The sequence below is a fragment of the Salvelinus sp. IW2-2015 genome, linkage group LG20, assembly GCF_002910315.2.
Source record: "Salvelinus sp. IW2-2015 linkage group LG20, ASM291031v2, whole genome shotgun sequence".
NCBI classification, from domain to species: domain Eukaryota; kingdom Metazoa; phylum Chordata; class Actinopteri; order Salmoniformes; family Salmonidae; genus Salvelinus; species Salvelinus sp. IW2-2015.
Window position 1 is genome coordinate 4236957 of NC_036860.1, and position 17736 is coordinate 4254692.

The 17736-nt window shown below is 42.5% G+C and overlaps 3 protein-coding genes across 5 annotated transcripts; all 3 read left to right on the top strand.

The window, feature by feature from the left end:
• Positions 1-1765: 1765 nt before the first annotated feature.
• igfals (insulin-like growth factor binding protein, acid labile subunit) lies at positions 1766-4120 on the top strand. The gene is made up of 2 exons (XM_024012654.2): positions 1766-1855; positions 2200-4120. The coding sequence occupies exon 2, from the start codon at positions 2205-2207 to the stop codon at positions 4005-4007; it is 1803 nt and encodes a 600-aa protein (XP_023868422.1). The 5' UTR covers positions 1766-1855; positions 2200-2204; the 3' UTR covers positions 4008-4120.
• A 3709-nt stretch (positions 4121-7829) lies between these two features.
• Positions 7830-10374, top strand: LOC139029404 (dynein axonemal assembly factor 8-like; the record flags this gene model as incomplete). The annotated part of the gene is given in 8 exon segments (XM_070449229.1): positions 7830-8024; positions 8123-8236; positions 8373-8517; positions 8637-8923; positions 8926-8930; positions 9302-9381; positions 9515-9669; positions 9803-10374. Coding segments are annotated over 8 exon segments (1128 nt in total), but the record flags the coding sequence as incomplete, so codon positions are not given.
• Positions 10375-11018: 644 nt separating this feature from the next.
• Positions 11019-14325, top strand: LOC111981143 (dynein axonemal assembly factor 8-like). 3 transcript variants are annotated; one of them, XM_070449139.1, is made up of 9 exons: positions 11253-11340; positions 11536-11742; positions 11849-11905; positions 12175-12565; positions 12736-12810; positions 12931-13045; positions 13264-13475; positions 13585-13670; positions 14036-14325. In XM_070449139.1, the coding sequence occupies exons 1-4, from the start codon at positions 11334-11336 to the stop codon at positions 12480-12482; spliced, it is 579 nt and encodes a 192-aa protein (XP_070305240.1). In that variant the 5' UTR covers positions 11253-11333; the 3' UTR covers positions 12483-12565; positions 12736-12810; positions 12931-13045; positions 13264-13475; positions 13585-13670; positions 14036-14325. The 3 variants fall into 3 exon arrangements, with proteins under 3 accessions (XP_070305242.1, XP_070305240.1, XP_070305241.1); XM_070449140.1 differs by lacking the exons at positions 13585-13670; positions 14036-14325 and having other exon boundaries at positions 13267-13475; XM_070449141.1 differs by lacking the exons at positions 12736-12810; positions 12931-13045; positions 13264-13475; positions 13585-13670; positions 14036-14325 and adding an exon at positions 11019-11109 and having other exon boundaries at positions 11247-11340; positions 12370-12560.
• The last annotated feature ends 3411 nt before the right edge of the window (positions 14326-17736 follow it).

Here is a 17736-nt window from a genome sequence, read left to right on the forward strand (position 1 = left end):
AGTTGATCAGAGCCTCCATTTCTGCTCTAGCAGAGGAGGCCCTTTTTTGCTACAGCGTGGTGTCAAATTAGAAAAATATGGAAAAACATTGTTGAGTTTTATGCTGTTAGAATGATTAATGAGCCGTCGCAAAAAGATATAACCAGCTTATTTACTTATCCTATTTTTAAGAAATGAAGGGAATGGGTCTCATGAAGGAGTGTAAATCCCTGTACCGGAGGGAAATCTTCCCATAGTAGCGTCTTTAACAAATCCCTGCCCTCAAGACAAACATCTCTAATTTGGCTCACTCCCCTGGCTCTCAACCAGCACAAAGGTTCCCTTCCCAGGTCTGTCAGCACCGGGAGAACAGGAGGCTCATAGTGAGTGACAGAGCCCCAGCTGCAGTTTCTTGAATGAAACATTGCCATGACAGAGTGTATGTGGAAAGGTGGCTAACTTATTGGAATAATTCAAAGTAAAACAATATCTCAAAACATGTAAACAGATTGGGATAACTGGATTGTATGCTGAAGGGTCTTTTCTTTCAGAGAAAGTGAGCTTTTGGATTCCTTCAACATGTCTCATATGCCTAGGTAACAGAGCAGCAGTGTTCTCTAGTGGTGAAAGAAGTGAATAGCACCACCAATTATAAAAATTAAACACACTGCTTAAATATTAGGGATGCTTTGTCTTTCTAACACCCTTCAGGCAAGTCTCATGTTGTTCACTATCATGGAACAATCACATTGTGAAAGGAGAAACTTGTTGAGCTAAACAGAGAACTAAGCCTAAGGTGACAGTTCTGTGTCAAAATTATGACTTTGTGTCTTAAAACCCTGATATACCTACTTAAGTCTAGGTTTAGGATATAATTTAGCAACTAAAATGTTCAGTGTGACAAAACAATGTCATGTAATGCCTGCCAGTATTAGAGAAGGCATTGCACAACATACCCATGTCTTTTCTTAACCGCCTGTCAAAGTCCAGGATTGTCCAGGCAATGGTCCCGTTTTCTGTTAGATTTGATTGAATTTGAATGTCCTTAGGCACACGTCCGGTTCTGGGTAGTCCAGTAAGTTCACGAAACCAAGCTACAGAGAAAGAGGATAAAGTGAAAGTCAACCCACGTTTAACATCAGAGTCTGTTTGCTGGTCAATGTGTGTGCTGTGAGATAAGAAACAGCTACATTTCCCTTTACCTGGGATAATGATTGGCTAAAGTGCACTGAATACGAGACAAAATTCGGACAAAAAATACTAAGCTTTTACGCACAATGCAAGTACAAACTTGAATCTCTTTTTGTAATACATTTCAAAATGCCATTGCTACTTTTCAGCCAGCACAGGTTCAGAGCACCAGGTTTGTCTTATCTCTCAGCCATGCTGTCTGTATCAGTCAGAATCTACAGTAAATGTACTCAGAGACAGGACCCTGGCTTTAGTAAACAGCAAAAGGCTACTTGAAAGTCAGACCACATGTACAGTAGACATTCATATAATATGAATCTTAAGGGTATTAATGATGTTATGTACTATGACAAATCTGAGGTCATGGGAAAAATGTATTTTGTTTATTAAATTCTTGAACATCAAAGAGTTAAGAATGTTCACTCAAAATGTACTTATAAAGATACTGATAGGTTGGCATAGGTATAAAAAGTATATTTGAGAGAGATAAGACCATAGTCTCATTGAAAGACTGATGATGATGCTGGTCATAGGGTATGAACAGGTTAATTCTGAGAGTTCAGTGGGTCTGACTTTTTCTAGAAAGACTAGGCAGGTTTTCCTTTCCAAACACAAATACACACGTCCTTCGTTTAGTGGGTGGCTGTCTGTCGGTCTACCTCAGTCAAAATTGCTGAAATATAAGGTAGGTGGAAACTATTCTGATTCATTGAACTTTCATCTTTTAAAATTACACATAATAGAAATGAATGTACACTTTATAGTAGCTTTGCATATTTTATTAATGAATGTTTGCAGTAAATATTTTTTTGTATTTTTAGTATTGAAAATAGGCCTAGGCATTGTCTATAATATTGATGGTTAATGTAAAATCTGAATAATCTGAGTACAGAGGTTAATTGATTGGCTTTCAGGGAGGACTTAAAATGTGAGAAAATACATGTTTATTACAAAGAGAATAAGCATATTAAGTAGTTTTAGATAAGGAGCACCAACATTGAGCTTACTTCCTCTGCTCTCTACCCACAGCTGTTATGCACACCATTGTGCTACTGGTGTTGTGGGTACTGGGGACATCACTGGTGTTGCCAGACCCTGACACAGGGGGAGAGAAACCTACTGAGGAGCCCATTCCTTGTTCCAAGGGCTGCACCTGTCTGCATGACGACTACAGTCTAGAGCTCAATGTCTACTGCAGCGCACGCAACTACACCCAGGCCCCCTCTGACSTGCCTGTCTCCACTCGCTCCCTCTGGCTGGATGGAAACCTGTTCACCACTCTGCCTGCCACCGCCTTCAAGGATCTCAGCAACTTGGATTTTCTGAATCTACAGAGCGGTCAGCTGGTGTCCCTTGACTCCCAGGTGTTCAGAGGGCTTAAGTCGCTAGCTCACATCCACCTGGAGCGCAACCGCATCCGTTCGTTGCCGGGCACTATCTTCCAGAACACGCCTAACCTCGCCTCGCTTAGTCTCCATAACAACCAACTGTCCCGCATTGAGGAGAAGCTGTTTGCTGGTCTCCCACATATGTGGCTTCTCAACTTGGGGTGGAACTCATTAGCAGTGTTGCCTGAGACTGGGTTCCATGACCTGCATGGCCTGAGGGAGCTGGTTCTTGCTGGGAATAGGCTGGCTTACTTACAGCCACAACTCTTCCAAGGTCTTACCGAGCTGAAGGAGTTGGACCTCACCGGAAATTACCTGAAGGTCATTAAGGCTAATGTGTTCATGAAGCTCCCCAAACTGCAAAAGCTTTACCTGGCTCAGAATCAGATAGTGACGGTGGTACCCAGAGCCTTTGTGGGTATGAAGTCCCTCAGATGGCTGGATCTCACAAACAATAAACTATCAGCGCTCCACGATGAGACTTTCCTTGGTCTTCACAGCCTCCATGTGCTGCGGCTCTCCAACAACTCCATCAGTGGACTAAGGCCCAGGACTTTCCGTGACTTGCAGTACCTTGAAGAACTGCGTCTGAGCTACAACCGGATCCAMGCCTTGGGGGACAGGATCTTTGAGGGGCTTGGGCACCTGGAGGTTCTGGAGCTGGAGCACAACCAGGTGCAGGAGGCCCGGATGGGCACCTTCATGGGCCTCTCTCACCTGGCTGTCATTAACCTGTCTGGCAGCTGTTTCCGCAGTCTTCCAGACCAAGTGTTCAAAGGTCTCTCCAAGCTCCACAGTCTTCACCTGGATAAGGGCTGTCTGAACAGGGTCACGACCCAAGCTTTCATTGGACTATCGGGTCTGCGACGGCTCTTCCTTCAAAACAACAACATCTCTGTGGTGGAGCGCCAGAGCTTCGTGGAACTCTTAGGCCTACAACAACTAGACCTGAGATTCAACAAGCTCGAGGTCCTAACCTCCCACACCTTCTACGGCCTGAAGAACCTGGACTATCTGCTGCTGTCCGGCAACCTGTTCCGTCAACTTCCCTCTGAGGCCCTCGTGCCCTTGAAGCATCTCTCGTGGCTGGACCTCTCAGCTAACAGGCTGGAGATCCTGCACAATGGTACCATGCAGCTGCTGCCCAGGCTACGCTATCTAAACCTGAAAGATAACGCTCTTAGCAGCATTCCACCAGATATCCCAGATACCCTACACCAACTGTGGCTGACGGGGAACCGTTGGAAGTGTGACTGCAGTGTCCTTCCCCTTAGAGACTACAGCTTGAGGAGACCGCAGACGGTGCCCCGGCAAGTGGAAACCCTGGCTGAGGGAGAGGAACCCCACACTGTTGTCACCATCTACAACAATATAACATGCAACAGCCCTCCAGGCTTGGTTGGCCATGACCTGAGGGATATCAGCAACGAACATTTCAAGAACTGCTGAAGGGGTCAAAGACGCCAGACATTTGGAAGACAATAATTTCAAAATAATTGTTATTAGCCTACAAATTTCCCTGTACATTCAATGATTTAGCATATATTAATTATTTCTCAAAATATGTATTGTAACAAATTATTTTTGCTACTGTGGTAATTAGGCCCTACATGTTTCAAGTATGTAGCTTTTGCATCATACACTTTTAGTTAGTTTCATATTTCATGAAATGTTCATTAAATCATTGCACACAAAAAATTGCAAGTAAGCCTACTAGAATACACAGTTTACAGTACAGTACTCTTTTAGAACAAAGCAGTCCACCTTTGAATGGGTGACTATTAAACGCATCCGTTGAATAAACACAAGTCATGTTTGTTTTTGTCCTCTGAATAAATATTTAAGAGACAGATTTGCTCAACAAGGAATTGGTCACACAACCAAATATAGATATCGGCCCTAGGTAAACAATATCCGCCTTTACAAATTAAAGGTGCAGAGGCCCAGCTATTGAGGTGGACCATATGTGTACACAAGGCAAACACTTCCTCCTGTACCACAATGTTCCAGAACTCTAAGCAGAGGGAGAAGTAAACTTTCAGGGCCTACATATAACGACACTATAACGTTTTCATTTTTCAAAGAAGCGGGCAGGAGCAATTTTACAGCAGCCCATTTCCAACACAGCTCTGACTGCAGGATTCATAGACCGCAGAACTTGAACGGTTCATACATTACTTAACTCGCAGTCGATCACAGATGTTGACATGTTCATGTTGACCATCTTTCCCCAGGTCCCATCCCTTCTGCACTGCAACACCTGCTCCTCTATAATTTGTATGCACTCCTCACTCTTGTAGTTCAGTTGTTATGGTAACCAACAGTTTGCTAGTTGTTGTTAGCAGCTATTTAACTTTAGCTAACTTAGTGTAGCTGACTGCTACTGCTTTCACATAAGAGTGGTCTATCTTGATGATTATAGATGCATTAGTTTATGTCAATATGGACACGGACCCTTCAACGCGTTGGAATGCTCTTTTTGACAGCTTCAAACCCCATATTCCGTCCATTGATTCAGATTCTTTATCATCAGTGAGTTCGATTACTGCACTTAGCTAACTAACAACAAGTGCAGCAGTAAGACAACGTTAGCTAGCTATCCCTATGAAAAGCCCTTAATTTGTATGAACTTTGCTACTTACTTGCTGTTCTACTAGAGTTGTGTTTATTTGTTTTTGAATTGTGTTTGCCAGAGTAAATCTATGTGTGTATCCCAAACAGGAGCTTCTAATATCTGTGGCACAGCCACAACTGTGTTGGACAGAGGAGACCGTTTGCCCATATAGAGAGCCTACAACTGAACCCCATGGAGTTTATCAAGCCACTGATTTAGCCCAGCAGGGCACACACCAGGAGCCCAGTCACATAGGTAATAAGGTCAATGAGATATGCAGCCATGACTCTATTAGAAATGCAGCTCGGGCAGGAGGCCATCCATGCAGCAATGTTCCTGTGGAGATGAAAGGGGACACCTCAGCGCACCACAGCCATGGCACACTAAACAGACAAAAAACAACTGAGTCCACATCGCCACACCCTTCACATAACACAGCTTGTGAAGAAAACACATTGGAGTCACTCAATGCTTTGAGAAAGACACAGAGAACAGATCCAAATGGCTCTGAAAAAGCCACTACAAAATAGTCAAACTGTTTTGTCTTTTGAGGTGAGTTTAAGTTTCCTGTTATAAATTGAGAAGGTGCTACATAATAACTCATGTATTTGTTGACCTCTGGTCATTTTCATTCTGCAGTTAGATAGATACTGATTAAATTTTCTGTCCTACAAATCAGTACCTTTGTGTTTTTATCAGCCACTGGAGCACTGGGATCTGGACCAGATTCTTCTGACTCGTCAAACAGATAGACTCTTTTTAGGAGGCAGTGTGTCTGACGAACCTATGGAAGTACAACCAGGTAGACAATAGGGTAACTCTAAGGTATCACTGATATAGCTACTGCTGAACAACTAGTAGATGTAGAGTAACCAGTGTGCACCTAGCTTGTCATTCACACTCAATGCTATTATCATAATGATGTCATCAATTCATTCTCAATTTGGTCACAGATGGAGACAATGTAAGGTCACAGGATACTATATTGGAGAGGCTGGCTGCTTTCTGTAGGACACAGTCATGTGGAGATGCTGAAGAGAAAAGAGAAACTGCGCCAGATAAAACTTCTGGTGTGCCTCAGAAAGCACCTGTCCAACATCCTACCAATTTCAGGTAAAATATATGATCAAGTTGTGTGGGTTTCACATGATTATGAATAATGTAATTAATTAACATGAACGTTTTGTTTACACCTTAATTGGGGAGGACGGGCTCGTGCTAAAGGCTGGAGTGGAATAGTATCAAATAATGTACATCGAACACATGGTTTGATGCCCTTCCATTCGTTCCGTTCCAGCCATTATTATGAGCTGTCCTCCCCTCAGCAGCCTCCACTGGTGGCTGAACACCTGTTTTATGACCTGTCAATGACCGAGAGCAGAGAGAGCAACAGAAACAGAGAGCACAGTGCCAGCAACAGCTCCAGAAACAGCTGGAAAGCTTTAGACCACAGGTGTCAAACTCATTCCACGGGGGGCCGAGTGTCTGCGGGTTTTCGCTCCTCCCTTGTACTTGATTGATGAATTAACATCACTAATTAGTTAGGAACTCCCCACACCTGGTTGTCTAGGGCTTTATTGAAAGGAAAAACCAAAAACCTGCAGACACTAGGCCCTCCGTGGAATGAGTTTGACACCCCTGCTTTAGACCAACAAGGTCTGCCGGAGACAGGGAGCCTGCCGCTGAGAAGACTGATGTTCTTTATGACACTGTAAGTTCATCTGGAACAGAGACTCGGTGCTCACAATTCAATAGATCTCCACTCAGTCTTCTTTGTCATTGTCATAACTTGAGCGCTACCCCTACATATTTCATATTTTTCATTCATTTGTTTTCAGGAGGCCTCTCACCTACAATCAGTTAACACTCTGCCTGCTGATATGGAGMWTTTTWTTWWTTTTTTTACCTTTATTTAACTAGGCAAGTCAGTTAAGAACAAATTCTTATTTTCAATGACGGCCTAGGAACAGTGGGTTAACTGCCTTGTTCAGGGGCAGAACGACAGATTTGTACCTTGTCAGCTCGGGTATTCGAACTTGCAACCTTTCGGTTACTAGTCCAACACTCTAACCACTAGGCTAACCTGCCGCCAGGTTAAGGAGTGCTTGCTGCTGACTGTATGCTTCTCCAGTCCAGGCCTGGTAGCCAGCAGCAGTCATCATTGGAAAGCACCAACAGTGGAGTCAGCCACAACCAAATCCCATATATACAATGCTCTGGTTGCTTGGTTTCTGTCTTTGGTGAATATTTATTTGACTAGTTCTTGACAACGTCATTCAACTGAGATCATRTGATTATTTMTACTCTGTTTGAGATGGAGTCCATGTRTTACTGAGGCCTCTAACTTGTMWGMTMMYYGRWSSAGSKCCWSYKSSTSYWGYTGYRYYMGKRYSMGRWSCTMTWRSMMTSMSMGMSSRWSYSCWYCWGRYGKRYMYGYKWGYYSWMGSWCTYSKRKTKRYRYRRMMMMSRSWSMSKSASYGKSWYKYKCTWSWKCMWYWKCSKKYYSMSKGYGMYAMAYYKATMYASATSSWMWTKKWTTWKWWWTWKTTAMTAMTAMTAGTATTCTAATTCCRWYTTCTATGTGAATGCACCCYAACATTTCCTCTMTTCCTCCACCACCTTTTCTGCAGTTAAGTGATTTTCCTTTTTCTTCATAGAAACGGGGTGTGGATAAGGGTCATAGTGTGTTCCAGCAGCGTGTCTGCAGGTTCCTCTCTCAGACCTCCCTCAGAGCCATCACCCATTGGCTGCCGCAGCTCAGGAGCCTATTAGACCAACAGGCCTATCCCCCAACCGTCCACATACCTGCCTCCTGCCTGGACAGCTTTATCTCTGTCAACTCAGACAAAATGGTAGGTAGTAGGTACAGGTGAATGCTTAGAATCMGAGATTGYCTTGATGATGTGGATGTGTTCCCTGTAATGTGCTGTATCTTTGTCCTGTGTCTCAGGCTGTGAAGAGGACCTTCGGTCTGAACCCAGGCTTCTACTGGCAGACTGTGGAGACTCAGGAACTCAGCTGTCAGAGGCCTGAGACCATGTGCACTCAGCTGCTACACACTTAGGTAAGAACATCTTATGTCTCAGCTGTTCCAAAGCTCCTTGGTGTCATCTAACCTCAGTGTTAATACCCCATGATCATGACTGTTGGTATAGGATGAGGAAATCAACCATACAGTTTTTTTCTTCTTCTCCTCACAGATAGCTGTTGCTCTGGGATACACTTCTTTGTTCCTGCATCCCCTGGTGGTTCACCACACCCTCCACCTTCTCCACAACTCAGGGTTGGGTGTTTGTGGCCTCCGCCTCCTTTACCCTCCTCTTGGCTTTCTGACCAACAGCGCCGGTAAAACGTCTATCAACTAATAAGCTTCTATTCTGTTATATTCTTATCTAGTCTGCAGATTTTCAGTGGCCTAGACTGGAATGATTCCGTAAGTTATAGTAAGTCTGTCTCTGATTCAGGCAGAGTATCCTACGGGCAGGGAGATGATGGAGCCGATCAGCCTGTCCTTGCCCTGGCTGTCCGAGGGCCTCACGCCCGCACCGTGTGGCAGGATGTAACAGGCCCTTCAGACCCCCTGCTGGCTAGGAAGACAGACCCGGCATCCATCAACGCCCTGCACTACAGCAGCAAGAACTTGCCCCTCCTCTACTCCCCTCGCCTGGCCAGCAGTGTGCACAGGGAACTGGTCACGTGGTTCGCAGGGAGAGTTCCAGGAAATAATTCCCAGAACCCTGACCAGGCGCCACTGACAGGTGTGTTTGTAGTCCAGAGCCATCCTGATGTCTCACAACCATCACTCAAACATTACAAATAGAAAAACAAACATATTATGACTACTAATAATAATTTATTGAACTTTTATAGCACTATACCTTACATAAAGAATCTCAAAGCGTTGTAAAGCAACAACAACAAAAAAACAAGCAATTTAAAAAACAACAACAACATTAATCATCATGAGTAGATGGAAGGTCAAAAGACTGAAGGTTTACTCAGTAAACACTGATTGATACATTTGTTTTCATCATTTTGGGCTATATATATATAACACACACACACACAACACAACACAAACAGTAGTCAAAGTATTTCACAAAAAACATGATTTTCTTCCAACACTCAGCTCTGCCCCTGGCGATGGAGAGGGAAGCAGCCCCTTGTATTTAACCAGGTCCTCTACCACCCTGTGTGCTACTGTTAAAGGTAACTCAGAAACGAGGTCAACAATGTCAGAGTTATGGCTTAATGCTTTACTCTAATCTAGATCCTAAGTACAGTAGTTGGAAGTTTCAAAATGTCTTACTGTGGATCTGACTCTTCCCTTCTCACCTCATAGTGGACGTGTTCTTGATAGTGTCTCCAGCTGTGGCGCCATGCTGCTACAGCCAGGTACTGTCTGTGTGTGAAGGCAGAGGGTTCAGTCTGAGGGGGGCCCAGAGGCTGCAGCTCTCCACCAAACYAACCCAGGCACTGGGACTCACCAGACAGCAGGTAACGACCCCACCTCCACCACACTGTCTCCAGATCAGTCACACCACACTGATCTGACAGCAAAGCGCATGAGAGAAGCTGGCGAGATCAATGTTGACTATGCCCTTAAAAGTTTGTCTTTCTTTTTGACAAGGTGTCAGTGTTCTGCAGTCCGCCCACTGTTACTGTGGATGAGAAGAGGGTTGCGCTGTCTTCCCACTGCCTGGTCTTACTTCTGAGGAGAGAGAGTGSCCTGCGTCACTGTGCCAGCCTGCCTGTAGTTATAGCACTTAACCTATAATACCTAATATCTCTGCTTCTATCACCTCAAAAGTACACTGAGTGTACGAAACATTAGGAACACCTTCCTAATATTGAGTTGCACGCCCTTTTGCCCTAAGAACAGCCTCAATTCGTTGGGGCATGGACTACAAGGTGTTGAAAGTGTTCAACAGGGATGCTGGCCGATGTTTACGCCAATGCTTCCCACAGTTGTGTCAAGTTGGCTTGACGTTCTTAGGGTGGTGGACCATTGATACACACGGGAAACTGTTGAGCTTGAAAAACCCAGCAGCGTTGCAGTTCTTGACACACACAAGCCTGGCACCTACTACCATCCCCCGTTCAAAGGAACTTAAATCTTTTGTCTTTCCCATTCACCCTCTGAACGGCACACATACACAATTCATGTCTCAATTGTCAAGATTTAACTTGTCTCCTCCCCTTCTTCTACACTGATTGAAGTGGATTTAACCAGTGACATCAATAAGGGATCATAGCTTTCACCTGGATTGACCTGGTCAATGTCATGGAAAGAGCAGGTGTTCATAATGTTTTGTCCACTCAGTGTCTATCCTCTCCTCTACAAGTATGCCCATCTATCTGTGATTATTCCATGTTGAGGTGTTCATAATGTTTTGTCCACTCAGTGTATAAAGAACATGTATCCCATTTGATGCTGATGGCACTATAGAGGCATTTGAGCTTGTGACATCAATGTTCAGTCTATTGACACTGATTCCTCTTTTTGTCAGCCCTTGTGAAAGAGTTGGAGACACAGAGGTTGTTGGGATGTATCCACATCAGACTGTCAGATGAAGGAAAGCTGGACCCGAGCAGCTGCTTTCACATGTTGCCCTACAGAGAGAGCCTGCTCCATAGCTTTGGTAAGGGAAGAGTTAACACAGTCTGTCAATAATGACCCCCTCCTTGGTTTCCTTGTCTAATTGAGTTTATGTTCATGCTTGGTTCTCAGGTGGGCGTATGTGGGCCGTACCCAACCCCTGCAATGTAGTGCTGTCCATTCACAGGTGTCCATCCAACCCAGAGCTGGAGCAGGTGGTGGTGCTTACGCTGGCTGGAAGGGACATCAGTCAGGGCCTGAGCCTGCTACACAGGCTCTGGACAGGAGACACAACAGATACTTTACCCCACATTAACCATTCCTACAACACAGCCCATGTAATGAAATATATTTAAAATGCATAATATTATTCATAATACCAATATTGTACTTGCAATTCAGCTGTAGCACTGAACTCCTCACCTACCTAACCTTGCTCTGCATTTCTCTCCTTTCTACCTTGTTTCTCCATCAGGCGATGTCGGGGAGGATGGATTCGAGCTACTGGCCATGAAGTGGCTGCCCACATTGTCCCGGCAGCAGGCGCGGGAGGTGAGCCCCTATGAGAGGTGAGCCTGGTTCCTCTCTAGGTTTCTTCCTAGGTTTTGGCCTTTCTAGGGAGTTTTTCCTAGCCACCGTGCTTCTACACCTGCATTGCTTGCTGTTTGGGGTTTTAGGCTGGGTTTCTGTACAGCACTTTGAGATATCAGCTGATGTAAGAAGGGCTATATAAATAAATMTGATTTTGATTTGATATGAGGTAGGTGACCGGCTGTGGCAGAGCAGCCTGGTGGGCTTGGCCTCCTCCCCTGCCCTGGTGTGTGCCCTGAGGAGGGTGGACGCCTTCGCCACCCTACGGCGGCTCCTGCCACGGGACTACCCCGGGAACCTGAACATACTGTTGTCTCCCACTCCTGAACTGGCCTTCAGACAAGCATCCCTCTTCTTCTCCCTGGGAGACATGATCCCTGGTAAAAACTAGTCAGTGCAAGCTAGGTACTATTTCACTACTACCCTATATCTGGGGTAATCATGTCAAGGARAGCTGGGTCTATGTGGATTTTCTCTCATCTTCAGATCACAGTGTGCGCCCATTACTGAAGTTCCTACCCCCACCACACATTAATGTAGCTGGTATGTGTCACCGGGTCATCAGCATATTCAAACAACTCTCTCACCCACCTCCCTTCTGACTTGTGTTTAATGTTCATTGTTAAACTGCATGGTGCAGGGTGAGTTTATTTGGATGAACTTTGACCTTTTAAATAACATGATGTAATGTAGGATGTTTTATTAAACATTGGTTACTTGCAAAGTTGATTACTTCTACAATGGTTACAAAAATGTACAAAAGTTGAAAATATTTAAGCACCCTATTTGCCACTCTTGTCTGTTTCCATCAGGTCCCCAGCCGCTGGTCAAACTGTTCCTGTTCAAGCCTGGAGTGTGGCGCCATGCTCTGGGGAAAATCCTCAGCAAAGTCCAGCGGAGTGGCTTCACTGTGGTGGACCTGCATGTGCTGGTTCTGGACAATAGCACAGCTGTGTCATATTGTTTTAAATGCATTGGCTCASTTTTCCTCTTGTGTTTTCCTCTAGGACCKCTCTGCTGTAGAAGCTCATGTTCAGTACTTGAGCTCTGGGCCTTCCCTGGCTCTGTGCCTGCAGAGGGAGAATGCTGTGAAGATGCTACTGGACGTGCTGGGACCTGAGGAACCTGCCCAGGCCCGCGCTCAGGACCAATTCCTCTGGAGGGCCTGTTATAGCTCAGACCATCTACACAGCGGCATCTATGGTCAGTCAGTGCCCCTCGACCCCGCACGATACTGGGCCACCTTCCAGGCCCTGCCAGACACCATAGATCAATCAGTTACAGAGTGGCTGAGACTGGCTTTGGAACAAGGCTTTAATGTTTCAGATGTAATGGTGGTAGCTCATAATGAATGATATAATACTATGTTGTAGGATCGAGGAGCTATCAGAGACCTGTTCCCACAGGGCCTATGCTGCACAGAGACCAACACCATGAGACAGGAGCAGGTACATCAGTGCTACAATAGACATGATTTACTATTCCTAGACGTATAGCCGTCTCATATGCCCTGTGTTTAATAAGGAACGCATTTTGTGTCGGTTGTCACTCACTGTTCTGTATCACAGATACCAAGTGTACACTCAGACCATTTGGCTTGTCTGGCCCGTGAACAGAGCCACACTCTTGCCGCTGCGAACAAGCCATCTTTATCACACCTTATGGCTTCTGGACTGAATTGAGGTGAGGTCAAGTTTTGAATGTTTTAGCCTAGCTGAATCTTTGTTGTTGAATCGCTTATTTACTACTTTTATGTGGATACAAAACAGGTCCCTTAATCATTGACTTTTTATTGGGACGTTGCCTATGATTGGTCTGGGGCAACTGTTGTTGTGTTTAGTTGATGCGGTATCAACAGCAGTTGAACTTTGTAAACGTGGCTGTTTGTGTGTGGGTGGCAGCAGCGCCCTCGGTCCACAGTGCTCTCTGCCAAACCACCTGCCTGCTGCTGCCCTCCAGTGTACTGGGCCCAGCCCCCATCCACCTGGACCTGCTTGAGCAACTGCTGAGGACAGGCTGCCACCTGGTGGCCGGGAGGATGAGTGTCCTGGACGAGACCCAGAGATGTCACATAGCTGAGACACTGATGCTACCCTCTGAGAGGGATGGGAAGGTGAGGAGTGGCTATATGCCATGTAGGCGTTTGATAGTTGCGCAATAGCAGCATGCAGTGGTCACTCACTGTAACACTCTGCCTGTGGCATTCACTATCTCCTCTCTAGATTTGTGCTCTACACGAGGGTCCTTGTCTTATCGTTGTTCTACAGAAAGATAACGCTGTGACCTGCTTTGACMCCATGCTTGAAAGGTAAGGAAATGGGCTACTCAAAAACATGTACCAGTTAGTGTTTTGCATTTTCTTCTTTGCATCATAATGGAATGCATAGATTAATATGCTATGGTTTATTTATTTTGCACTATAGTATTTATAGAGGTCTAACCTTGCCAAAGTGGGGGAAATGCTGATTTATCCCAGCACTGAAAAAAAAGTAAGCTTGTTCTAACTGCGGAAACATTGTGTTGTAGTACCAAAATAATGGCAAAATGGACCCTTATGTTTAGTTAACAGGATCAACTGACCTCGATAAAACAGATTGTGAGTGAATGTCTATGAAGAAAGCACCATTGATAACAATCATGTCTGAGAACATCTCTTGTCTGTTTTGGCTCTAGGCATTGCAGCTGCTGTGCTATCTATTTGATGRCCTGTCTCCTGATAGTCATCATGCCATTGTACCACAGCAATCTGAGTGAACCTTAATGCTATAGAGCATTACCAAGAGGGCCAACCTATTTTCTGGAATTCTGTGCCAATCTTTGATTATAATCCATTTGATACATTCCAATACTGTATAAAGAAAATATTTATTTGGTTGTGGTAAGAAACCTTTTTATGTAACCCCCTCCGAAAAAGTTAAAACAATGGTATTTTCATGTGAAGAAAATAAATACTTAAAATGCTGGTTCATGTTTCAGTTATTGCAAGATTATACTTGTCAAGCGGCATTAATCGTTGGAGTTTAGTGATCTAGAAATACATATTTCCATTACTACCTTGTTTTAAATCCATGAAACAAATACTCAACACATTTAAGATCAAAAATTGTTTTAATTGCCAAGATGATACAAATTGTGAATTCTGTAAACCATTGCATAATGTTGCAGTACAATTGAACAAGTTAATGATACTCTACAAGCAAAAGATTCAATACCTRCTACTTAATTTTMAGTAAAAAGCCAAATCKYGCCTTTCTTTGATTCCATAAAGAGGATCAACTTTAACACAGGGGAACTCCCATTGATAATTTCTATGGGGTAGTTGAATACTAATTCAATATACAATGTCCTATTTGTCCATACTTTACTGTAACAAAATAAGGAACATGTCTCATTCGTAATACAAATGTCTACTTCCATCGACATCAGCGTAAATACAMATATGAACTACAGTTCACAATTTAAGAACCTTTTATCCTACAGTCATAACTGAAACCCTGAGAAAATAAAATGTTTTTCCCCCTCCCCTTAATCATTACACTGATAAATACAGAGACCGGAAAACTGCATGTGTTTAAGTCTTACATTTATTTCATTGTATAGCAATTCACAAAACTAGATGCTACATCATAGCTAATGGATGAACTGCTCTCCGTATTAGTCCAGTGACCTATTAAATATCTAATTTAGAACGGTACATTCAATATTTCAGGGTTTCTATGTTAAATGAACATTTTGAAATTAACTATTGGGAACAATTAAATGTTTTTACAAAAGTTATGCTTTTTTTTTTCTTCATACTAAAATTGGAACAGCTTCATACATTTATGTATGTACAAGATTGCATAAAATCTTCAGGTTCCATGATCACAATATTTAATAAAACAAYGAAACAAACACTTCACAAGAATGCAAAATAGATTATGCTAATCCACTGCAGAGCATTGTTACATCTCAATTACATTTAAATGTACAAAACAATGAGTCCTACTTGGTGCTTTTCTTTAACAGTAATTGTCTGTTTTTTTCTTGTGCCAATAAAGTTGAGTACAGAAGGAATCATATTTATTGGTGGTAGGTATTGTGGCATGTTATGACTGATATATGGCAAATACAGACAGATGAAGAAGCAGTATTCATCATTCTAAGGTTGCCCTAAGCCTCCCTTACGAAACATGRAGTCTGGTTCAAAACAGCCCTTCTGATCACTTACGAATGCAAGCTCTTTACACAGAATTCCTAACTTTTCAGAGCGACAAAGCAAATTTTACCAATCGAGAATCATTAAGTGATAATATCGAAAAAGCTAATCATCTGAGTGTTATCCACCACAGATTTTAATTGGGGAGATTATGGTACATACAATTATCTAAAGGCACTAGAATTTGGATTCTTTTTCAGTTTTACTGTAATATAACAATTTACCCTCAATGAAGCTACTCCTCATTAAGAGCTATACTCTTCAAATGCCAGTTAAAATATGACATTTTAACATCAAAAGGCACAGATTTATAAAAAAACTAAATTGGTCCATAGTAAAAGAACATTAGTTCAATATGGCCATAACATTAAATGATTTTAGAGCCATATTTATAAAAAGAGCTTACATTTTTTCTTATTCAGTGTAAAAGGAAGATGTATACTTAGTATGCCACATTGAAGAGGGCTTAAGGACCAAGAACGAATGAGTGATAAGAGTTGCTCCTTAAACTTACTCACGTCTGTATCTGCCATTGATGCTGGTTTAAATAAATCAAGTTCTGTCATTTCACCCYTCAATGACTCACTCAAATATATAACCAATAAACAAATTATACACTATCGCCATCTTTCCAATGACTGCAGTAAATTGTGAATTAAAACAAAGAAAACACTAGTCAAACGAAAACAAAAGCACATTACAGTCAAAGTATACTCCTGACAGCATACAAGTAGTGCACAACCATCAATATTTAAAACTGATTAAGAGATTTTAGCTGTAAAGTGAAAAGAAAAACACACTTCAAAATAGTACTCATCACAGGAAGTTGGTGGCACCTTAATTGGGGAGGACGGGCTCGTGGTAATGGCTGGAGCGGAATCGGTGGAATGGTATCAAATACCATTCACTCCGTTCCAGACATTATTCTGAGCCGTCCTCCCCTCAGCAGCCTCCACTGGTACTCATCTATATGGCCACTTAAGAATATTAACATGTCACTAACTTCTGAAATTCCTTCACTGTAGACAACTGCCAATTAGAATTGTGTGTATGCTGCTAACCACAGTCATTTGTTTTACAAAAAAGGACAGTGATGCCATTAGTTTCTGTAAATGCACACCAAATCTACATTAGGTGTTATGTTTGGTTTGTTTCAAATTAGGTTTTTAACAATTTGCTTAAATTACTAAAATGAAAAGTTATAAAAAATAAAAAAGGAACCATAATAGCAATAAAAGGTCTTTGGTAAAACTACAAATGGGCTTCAAGTCCATTAATTACTATTGTCAGCAAAAGCAGTTGGCATAGTTCTTTCTGTCATTGAACCATTGAAGAGAATGTTATACTAATTGTACATTTCAATACATATTTTATAAGTAACTACAAGAACAAACTACAACACCACTTTGGTTCATTTGAGTCAAGTCCACATTAACTTAGTTGGCATCACAGAAAAAAAGAAAAAAAAACCCTGTGATATTAAAAATTGGGGTGAGCATTTACTGTAGCCCAGTAGCTTTATTAGGATTCTCCAACCAAATTTAATAATCGAGACATTCTATAGCAGTACATTGATTGGCCTGTAACAATGTATCGAAGATTCACAAAAGTACCCGAATGTGTGACTGACTAAAATGAAATTCAAAATCCAATGAGTCTTTGTTTAAGTTGTACTTTACTTGAACTATAACACTATAGAAGTTATAAACTTGGTATACCAAATGTTAGACGCCATGACACGTCTCTGAATGTTAGGTAACAAGAGTCATTGTTATGACGCCATTTTGATTATATATATATATAAAGTAAAATGTGTTACTGCTTAACTTGTGTGAGAAATTAGGCTACTGATGTCTGAAATCTGAACTGTGTATGCACAATAACATTCAAGAATCTAAATGCATTACAACTATATGTATACATCTTTCTCTCAGCAGCAACAAAGCTTGCAAAAGTGAAGTGATCGACTCTACAGTATGCTAGACTGACAATACAAATATATCTGGCAGTGATCTAGATTTGTAGCTGGTTAACGTATGACGCGTATAAGACATGCAATAAAATAGTTTCACCTGCCATTTTAACTTGATAAACATGAGGGAACACAATACCTTTTATATTTTAGGAGAAACATAAGTTTTGTTTTTCTCTGAGTTTCTGAATTACCATCCATGTA